A 9,825-nucleotide genomic window follows, 5' to 3' on the forward strand; every position below is an offset into this window, starting at 1 on the left:
GCTACACTTCCAATCCAGCTCCCTGCTGGTGCTCCTGGGAAAGCAGCAGAAGGTGGCCCAAGTGCTTGGACCCCTGCCACTCACATGGGAGACCCAGAGGAAGCTCTGGCTTCTGGCTTCGAATCAGCCCAGCTCCAGCCATTTAGGCCATTTCGGGAGTCAACCAGTGGATGGAAGATCTCTCTGTCTCTGTCTGTGTCTCTGTCTCTGTAACTCTGCCTTTCAAATAAATAAATAAACACTTAAAAAAAAAAAAAGCATGAGAGAAATCCAAAGGGCAGTGAAAACTTCATATGTGATAAAGCACCGGGTACAAGTAGCTTCCTATAAACACCTACGTGTTTTGTTTTTTTTTTTTTAAGATTTATTTATTTATTTGAAAGGCAGAGTTAGAGAGACAGATACACAGAGAAACAGAGAAAGATCTTCCACCCATAGGTTAACTCCCCAAATGGCCACAACAGCCAGGAGCCAGGAACTTCATCTGGGTCTCCCACGTGGGTGCAGGGCCCAAGCTCTTGGGCTACCTTCTGATTGCTCTCCTAGGTGCATTAACAGGGAGCTGGATCAGATGCCAGTCTGGCGTCTGTTTGTTACTTCTTAAGGAATCCTTCTATTTCTGGGGAGGATCACTTCAATTCCATATATCCAGGCTGCATGTTTACTGTAAGTAATGACCACCAAGGAGTAGAAAGAGAAAAACAAAAGCAAAAACCCAGCACACCTCAAGGAATCCAGAAATCCATCTAATTCAGTCAGATGAAAGAAAGTTCCCTTTTACACTGGTTTGCTTCAAAATGTCAAAGAATTCCTATTCTCTGAGAGCTCACTCTGTCCAGAGAAGACCTCCACCACAGGGTGGGGCCCAGGATTCAGAACCCACCTCAAGAAACGCCAGAGGTTTTCTGGATGCCTTTGGTAGAACTGCTATAACATTTCCTGAATTGATCTAGAATAAACCTCTGAGATAAGAGCATTTACAATCGTGCACCGGAGAGCCTCTATTCTGCTGGGGTGAACCCTGGCTCCATCACAGACCCTGTGCCCTCCTGGCCTACCTGCTGGGCTGCCTCGTGGAAGAGTTCCTGCACCTGCGACATCTGGGCCATGCTCGTGGAAGTGGAGGTCCTGGGGCTCCAGGTGGGACCCCGTCTGGAAGGTAAAGACCATCCGCGGTCAGAAGGCTCCTTTCTTCTCCTCCCAGCTTCCCGCTGTTGCCCGTGCTTCCCCTCTGTTAGGCAAGGCCTGGGAGCAAGGCGGAACTTGGTTCCCCCTCACCTGGAAACCCCTTCTTAGCCTCTTTTTGGTACCCAACAGAGCCCACGCACAGCCCCCCTGCGCCCAGGCTCTGCAGTCCTAAAGCCACAGCTGCCCCAGTTCTTCCTCTCCACCCCGAGGTCAGAGAAGAGCTGGGCTCAGGGCCACCGAGCAGCGGCTCCGCGGTGGGGACACAGCTGACACTCCTCCCCCAGGCCCCCGTGCAAGGGCACCGTGGCCCCACGGGAACGGCGGCAGGCGGTGAGTGAGCGCGAACTGGACTCGCAGTGGGCTCGGCGACAGGACCCCTTCTGAGCACCGCCAGAGACCAACGGCGGAGAGAGACTGTGCATCATCACCAGGGCAGGACCGTCCTTGGGCACCGGCACGGCCGGGGGGCGGGGGGCGGGGGGGAGCCGAGACCTTGTGGCAGAGCTCATGACCTTTTGGAAGGAGGAGCTGGACCTGTGATAGCAGCCTATGTGTCGAGGGAGGCTTGGGCACAGGGTAAAGCCATTGAGACTGCGGGGACTCGCTGGCCCGGGGTCCGGCCACAGCGGCGGCACGCGTAAAAAGGGCGGCCCGCTTCGCACGCCCCACTTCCCAGGCCACTCCTGGGCATAGCCCCGACTTCTCACGTCTCCTGTCCGTTGGGCACTCCTCGGAAGACGCACAGCCCCACCCCAAGTTCTCGGGACCCCGGGGAGCACCGGGCTCGGAGCGCGAGTCCCAGGGTCGTGGGCGGCGCGGCAGAGCCCACCTGCGTCGGTGACCAGCCAGACGGCAACATCCCCCTGAGCCGGGGCAAGCGGCCCAGAATCCCACTGGGGAGAGGGGCTGTCCCCGAGACCACCCTCTCCCTCTCCTCCACCCCACCCCCGCCCTCGCCCCGTGCGCTCGCCCTCACCTGTTCCCGGGACTGCGCACTCCCAGCGCCGAGCGCGGGCGCGCCCCGTCCCCGCCCCCGCCACGTGGCTGTCCGGGTCCCAGATGTCCCGCTGGCCAGGCGGTTCCCGCCCCGGCTCGAGCACCTTAGCCCCGCCAACACGTCCGGATCTTCGGTCTAGGAGGGAAGGAGGGGGCTGCGGGGCTTTCCCTCCTGTCCCCGGGAGTCGCCCGCACACCTGCCGCCGCCCCGGCGATGACGGGTCCTAGAGCAGGGGACGAAAATCAACCCGAGTGGGCGAGGAGAGGGGCGAGGGAGGGTGCGCAAGCCCATTCCCCCTGCTAAGTAATTCAACGCCCTCGGCCAAGGTGTCCGGCGCGGCGACGATGAGGAAGGCCCGGGCCGCGCCCACTCTGGTCCCGCAGCCGCGGCGCGGGTGAGGGAGACACCTGGGGACCAGAAACTGACCCCGCGCGCCAGGGCTCCCCAAGCGCGACCAGGGGCCGCCCAAGCCCGGAGCGGGCTGGCAACAGGCCTGCAGCGCCGTAGGGGGAGCGCCCTCATCACCCTGAACAAGACCCCAGCCCCTTTCCCAAGGGTGAAACAAGGTTTCGGAGGCCTGGGGCTGCAGGGGGTGGGGGAGAAATTAACATTCAGAGAGATTAAATTATCTCAGTTTCCAATCTGGCATATTTCCTAGACCTTAAATAACTCCCTCTGCTTCCATGTGGGCTTCTGAGAAGCAGGAGGGCAGCTGGGAGTGCTTCCCACGCCCATGGGCCTTTGTGTGAAAATCTCTAAAAATAGAGCTTGTTTTTTTAAAAACAAGAGGGAGGGCAGAGCCAGAGCAGCCGAGCCCTAACCTCTTTGTGCTGCAGCAAAGCCGTGAGTGAACACACAGACCGAGCCATTTGCCACTTGCACTGCCGCCAGTGCCCTGTGTAGTGCTGTCAGTCGCACTCACCATGCACGTTGTGCCAGGACCACCACCACCCAAGGTCCTACTCCTGGAGCAGGGACTCCTTCCTCCCATCCCCAGCCCAGGAACCCTCTCCTGCTCCATCTCTCTTGATTGGCCAATCTCAGATACTTCCTACCCAATATTCGTCCCATTGGTGTCCATTATGGCACTTAGCAGAATGTCCTCAAGGTTCACCCATATGGTAGAGCGTTCAGAACTTTGCGCCTGGCCAAGATGTCTTAAGTGAACCTTCTCCGCAAGGAGACAGAACCGCAGGATGAGTGACAGGCTAGCCCTCTGTGAACGAAGGCTGACCAGGTGGACCAGGTGACAAGGTCATTGCCCATACATGCACCTGTGTGGCCAGTACGGTCATCTTTCTCATTCACTGTTCGTGGCACATGATACTCCCTTCTCTCTTTTTTTGGCCTTGCCCAATTTCCTGTTTGCCATCAGCCTGCCTCTAAGCACCACTGTGAACTCTGACAAATCCACATCCAATTCCATAATAGACTAAATTAAAAACATTAGAACCGGAAATCCACCCCTTTCTTAGTGACCACCTACTTCCTGCCACTTGTCATCTTCCAAATAAATGAGAAGTTCCCTTCAGAGCTTACAGGCATCTCCTAAACAAATGTGTTTGTTTCTTTTCTTCACGCTAAGGTTAGACATAGAAACCTGCCCATTTGCAAAGAAAACAGTATATCCTGCTTATTGTAGATTTATAACAATGACATTCATCTTAAAAAAAAAAACACCCTACATTCTTGTGTTAAAAAATAGTAGCCTGCATATCCTTTGAACAAACATTTCCATTTTTAAGATACTACCCGACATGACCTAGCATAAGGACGTCCATTACTTTGTAATTTTTCGTAAAAATGAGAACCTAACTATCTGTCAACAGAAGACTGATTAAATAAGTTATGGTCAGTCCTATTATAAAAGTCAGCATTAGAAAGAATAAGGTATGTTTGTATATACAAACACGGAACTCTGTTCATCACATAATAATGAATGGAAACAGCCAACTGCAGAATAATGGTGTATGCAGTGTGCTACTTTTGAAAAAAGGAGTATATATTTATATACATAGATGGTTTGTGTAGGAAAACACACCCCGGTCTGTTAGTAGTGGTTATCTCTATGATATGGGATTGAGGTCATGAGGAAAGCCAGAGACAAAATCCACTTTGGAGTATAAATATTGAATTTTTGTCTTACAGTGAGTACATGTTACTTCAAAATCTGGGGGAGGAGTGCATAAGTAAAAAATTAAGAAAAAATATGGAGGTGGCTGCATTTTCCCAAGACGACCGTGCTGAGATCCCATCCCACATGCCCTTATCCTAAGTTGAGAGTCTTACGAAGAGACGGGGTCTGTGCTCCCTCTCCGCGAGCCTAAGCACCTCAGCCCAGGGGGGCAAGGGAAGCAGTGCCATTGCTTGAGTTCATAGGCTGGGGTCCTAAAGGCAGGAAGGGTCCGCAGGGCGGCCTCACCCCCGCGCACTTCCCCTGAGGATTCGGCTGCCATGTTGCGAGGAAGCCCTGGCCACACGGAGAGGCTACCTGTGGGCTCCGGCCAGCAGCCGCCGCCCGCGGCAGACCTGTGAGGAGAACCCGCCTTCCGACGGCGCCAGCCCCAGCTGAGCTCCCAGACGCGGCTGGCGAACGACGAGCCCTGCTTGCCGGCCCCTGTCGGGACTCCTGACCCACAGGAACCCAGAGAGAGGATACGTCTTCCCTGTCGCTGTGACTCATCGAAAGACAGCGAATACACCGTCCATCCAAGCAAAGCGAAACCTTCCTTTCAAAGCACTTGTAGTTATTTCATTGTTTGAATGCACTGTGACTGCAGCCCAGCTATGGAAAAAAAAAAAAAAACCTATTATTAAACTCACCCTTTTTTGTATTCATTCACAAGCGAAGCTCAAGTCCCACCCTGTGAGGCTGTTGCTGTGCAGCGATGCCACAGGCAGAAGACCCTGCACCTCCTCCCTGGCTGCCTGGGGCTCAGAGCTGCCTTCTGTGTGACGGCTGACAACGAAGGAGGACCTCATTAGGCAGAAAATCCGAGCTCTGGGGCAGGGCCTGAACCGAGTGAACCAGCGCAGAAATGTGAACGCGGGCTGAAAACATGCAGTCATGATGTCAAAAGGTATGCACACCAAGACGTGCTTCACAGCCTCGGCCTGAGAACCAGTCAGGGGCGGGTCAGCCAGTCTGATGTGGACCCCTCATCTGGGGGTCGCTTCTGAAAATACCAACACCTCGGGAACCCCCACTCACAGATTCCAATTCACTTACTTAACAGGTCTGGGTGGGCCCTGGGCATCAGCGTTTCTCTAAGTTCCCTGAGTGCTTCTAAAGTGCAGCCAAGGATGAAAATTATGGGATTCCTAGCCCATCAGTTGTCCCTCTGCTCCAAAACACGGGAGTACATCCTCTTGGCGATGGTGTCTTACTCTGGTTGCAGCTTTGAGTTGTGTGACATGTATCATGAGGCAGCACAGGTAATTTACTGCACATATACACACACACCGGTAAGTTACCGCACACGCATGCGCACACACTGGTAATTTACTGCGCACGCGCACACAGGTAATTTATTGCACACGCATGCGCACACACTGGTAACTTACTGCCAGTGCACGCACACGTTTCTTCGGCTTGGTCACTGTGCTGTCCCTTTCCCAGGGCACACCGTCACAGGAACCCTGCACACGCTTGGAAAGTTCTTGCGGCTCTGAAAGGTGGAGCCAGCACTTGAAGCTCTCTCTCTCATCCCAATATCAGGTTCTCTACACAAATGTAGCCTCTTTAACCCAAATGAAGAGCTAAGACAGAAAAAGATTTTCCTGCTTCCTGGACTTTGGAAAGCGGTTTCCCAGAGCCCCAGGCCCAGGAGAGGGCTCTCTGAAGGGCTGCCAGACACTTCAGGGAGTTGGAAGGGGAAGACCCAGGAGGCGGAAACCAGACGGAAGAGTCCCTCCCACAGCCTGGGAGCCGCGGAAGCCCAGGGAGACTTGGCTCTTGCTCTGGCTTCCCAGGGCAGGGCCTCCACCATCCTGCTGTCAGGTGGCCCCAGCTCCTGTTGAGCAGGTTTCTCCTCCAGGATCTAAGCTATTTGTTGACTCAGGGAGTTTGCCCTCTGACAAGACAGTCATTCTCCATCAGCCACCTGGCGTCTGTTGCTGACCAGGACCTGGGGGGAGCATGAGGAAACACACGATGCAGACAGACGCCTGATAAACAGGATCCATTTTATTGGATAATGACAGTGGCAGCCTTACTGGACAGGAAACAATGTGATTAGCATTCCGCATGTACTTAGCTATCACATAGGGAAGACCCAATGGTGGACCTCCAAGAGTTTAGATGAGAGGTCAGGTCCAGATCTGAGCCTGTTTCCTTAGGTGTAACATGGAGTTAATGACAGAGACCTGCCAGGCCTCCTGGCAGAGTTACCAAGATAGTTTCCCCTTGCTTTCGGAAAATCACATGACCACCGTTCTGGTCCTACTGCCACTTCCCAGAGATTGTCACACTTCCGGCAGTGTTCCTCTTTGCACCTTGTGAGGTAACTCACAGGGCCCGGACCCTCCCCTCAATCACATCCACATGCACTTTTCGACGGCCAAGCACAAAAGGGGAGAAGGCCCAACACCGGCAGACACGTGCCCCTTCCTCCTGCTGGTCCACTGCCTATGGCATCCTTACCTCATGGTCTGAATTTTGCTTTTGCCTCATGGGCCAGCCAGGCACCTGTTCACGACTGATCAACAGCTTGGAAGTGAGAAACTGGGCACTTCCACCTCAATATATTCCCTTAGTTTCATATTTCTGCCTTTCGTTGCAATTTATGTCAGTATTAAGACATTTTCCAGACTGTTCCATCCCTTTCAGACTTCTGGTAACAGAATCATACTTTTTAAACTTGAGCTTTTTGAATTGCAATGGTAAAGTCTGGGGCATGTGTTGTTAACACCCTGCACTCCATTTGTCAGTGAACATAAATTATCAGGGAACAATTCTCTTCCTTACAAAACTCCTATCACTTCCACCTCACTGAAGAGTTATTCCTTGCTGGTTACTTAAATTCAAACAAATTCTCTCATTTCTTTTTCAATCTCTTTAAGGATAATACAGGTTGGATCACCCTTGTCTGAAGTGCTTGGAACCAAAAGTGCTTGATTCCACCTTTTTTTTTCATGTTTTGGCGCATTTGCATATACACAATATCTCTTGGGGATGGAACACAAGCCTAAATGAAATTCATTTGTTTCACATACAAATAATACATACAGCCTGAAAGTAATTTATATAAAATGTTTAGCACACCTGTGTGTTCACTGAAAACCATCAGTCAGGTGTGTAATTTTTTTTAATAGCATGGAGTTATTTTATTTGAAAAGCAGTGAGGAGGGAGGGAGAGAGAGGGAGGGAGGGAGAGAGGGAGGGAGGGACTGCATCCGCTGTATCACTTCCCAAAAGCTCACAACAGTCAGGGCTGAGCCAGACCAGGCCTCCCACGTGACCGGCCAAACCAACTGCTTGAGCCATCACTGGGTGATGCCTCCCAGGGTGTGCACTGTTAGAAAGCTGGAGTCAGGAGCTGAGCCAGGTACTGAACCCAGACACTGCTATGAGATGCAGGCATCTTAACTTGGAGGCCAAATGCCCACTTCCAGATGTGGACGTCCCCACACCGGTGCTCAAAGGCTGAGGCTGTGGAGCATTTCGTGTTCTCAGACTAGGGATGCTCAGTCTACACTGCCTTAAAGTCACAGATGTACTTATATGATCTGCTTTACAATCGAAGCTTCCAATGTCTGCCCAGCTCTGCTCTATCTTGCCTTTCCGCCACTTTCAAACTCTGAACCAGGAAGGTTTAGTGTTACATGTTACAAACTGTTACCTCCAGTGACTTGACAGCACAGCAACTTGGATAGGTATTGTGTTTTTTTTTTTTTTTTTCATTTTCCAGATTAAAAAAATGGAGGCTCAGAAAGGTTAAGTGACTTGAACAAGGCTACACAGATAGAACAAGGCGGAGCTGCGATTTGAAAGCCCCTGGTCCTCTGCTCACCCCATTGTTCTCAGTCATCCTCAACAACAAAAAATAACCTATAGTTCATTTAAAGCTGCCTTATACACACTTTCCTAAAAAAAATACACATTCTTCATAGACAGTATGAGGCTCTCTGTGTACTCCTCTGCCTGAGTGCCAACATCCGCTGGGCAGTCACGAGGGCCAGCTCTGGGAGATGCACACAACTGTTCCCAGCCGAGTTGTCTCCTGTGCGTTCCTGAGTGGTCTTTGCATGGTTCCTCAGCTGTGTCCTCTTTCTGCCATTTTATTTTGTGTTCTGGTAGTCTCGACCCTTACACTGTACCCTACAAAGGCTGCAGAAGTGATGGCACTGGAGCGCCCATAAAGAAACAAAGTTAAACTATCCTATAGGAAGTTTGAAAGCTGTGTTATAGTTGGCCCAAACACCTGGAAGAAAATGCTCAAGGAAGAGAGGGCATCAGACAACCAGGAACCAGAAGTTATTTAACATGAAGGGTACCCTAAAATCCCAATCTGAGAAGACAGAACAGTAGCATGACTTCGAGGGATTTAAATGGTGAACACCTTCCCACGGGGACTGCTACAACTATGCAGGCCTTGGTTCACTTAGTTCCCCTTCGTCTAGGCAAGTATCCTCCAGCACCCAGCTCCAAGCCTCAGTGGGGTACAGGTGACCCACCAGTCTACTTCACCCTCACGTCTGGGAAGCCCTGTGAAGCACTCATCTTCAGAACAAAGTCTCTTTAAAAAAATCTATTTCCTCATTTCCACAGCTCAGATTTTGATTTTATTGGTAAGTTTGGTGTTCTTAGTAAGAGATATTTTCTGAGAATATTCTCTATCATATTGGTTTGTGTCTTCTACTTTCTGGAACCAATTTATTAAAACTCAAATTTTGGTGGGGCCGGCACTGTAGCATAGCGGGTACAGCCACCGCCTGCTGTGCCGGCATCCCATATGGGTGCCAGTTCGACACCAGGCTACTCCCTTTCCGATCCAGCTCCCTGCTAATGCGCCTGAGAAAGCAGTAGATGATGGCTCAAGTGCTTGGGCCCCTGCAGCCACGTGGGAGTCCTGAAAGAAGCTCCAGGCTCTTGGCTTTGGATCGGCCCAGCTCTGGCCACTGTGGCCATCTGGGGAATGAACCAGCAGATGGAAGACCTCTCTGTGCCTCTGTAACTCTGCCTTTCAGATGAATAAAGTAAATATTTTAAAAAAATCAATTTTGGGACATTTTCCCTAGTAGTTAAGACACAACTTGGAACACCCCTCATCCCCTGTAGAGCACCTGGCCTTGAGTCCTGGCTCTGCTCTTGATTCCAGCTCCCTGATAATATGCACCATGGGAGGCAGCAAGTGACAGATCAAGTAGCTGAGCCTCTGCCACCCACACAGGAGACCTGGATTGCTACCTACTGGCTTCCAGCTACAGCTTGGCTCAGCCCCAATTGTTGCGGGAATTTGGGGAATGATCCAGCATATGGGAGCTCTGTTTTTCAAATAAACGAAATTCTTTAAAAAATATTTTCTAGAAAACTACCCTAAAGCAAGAAACAAGTGTACTTACCTATTTGTCAAGGAATGAGATGTAAATTACTCATCACATTACCAAACATATCTTAACATTTTTTATTTTAGATTTTT

The 9,825-nt window shown here is 51.3% G+C and overlaps 1 protein-coding gene across 5 annotated transcripts in view; it reads right to left on the reverse strand.

Annotated features, from left to right (window-relative positions):
• SLC12A8 (solute carrier family 12 member 8) overlaps positions 1-9,181 on the reverse strand; it is a 190,679-nt gene extending 181,498 nt beyond the window's left edge. For 4 of the 5 annotated variants that reach the window (XR_007924633.2, XR_011387963.1, XM_051859211.2 and 1 more), the window contains exons 1-2: positions 5,415-9,181; positions 1,059-1,152 (exon numbers count right to left, since the gene is read on the reverse strand). Coding sequence is in view for 3 of the 5 variants with exons in the window: in XM_051859211.2 (XP_051715171.2) it covers positions 1,059-1,109 (51 nt within the window). In the remaining 2 variants the exon portion in view is untranslated. Of the gene's footprint in view, positions 1-1,058; positions 1,153-2,164; positions 2,740-5,414 lie in introns of those variants that run through there. The other variant, XM_070072237.1, reaches the window with a different exon arrangement.
• Between the last annotated feature and the right edge of the window lie 644 nt (positions 9,182-9,825).

Source organism: Oryctolagus cuniculus, chromosome 4 (genome assembly GCF_964237555.1).
Source record: "Oryctolagus cuniculus chromosome 4, mOryCun1.1, whole genome shotgun sequence".
In the NCBI taxonomy this organism is placed as follows: Eukaryota; Metazoa; Chordata; class Mammalia; order Lagomorpha; family Leporidae; genus Oryctolagus; species Oryctolagus cuniculus.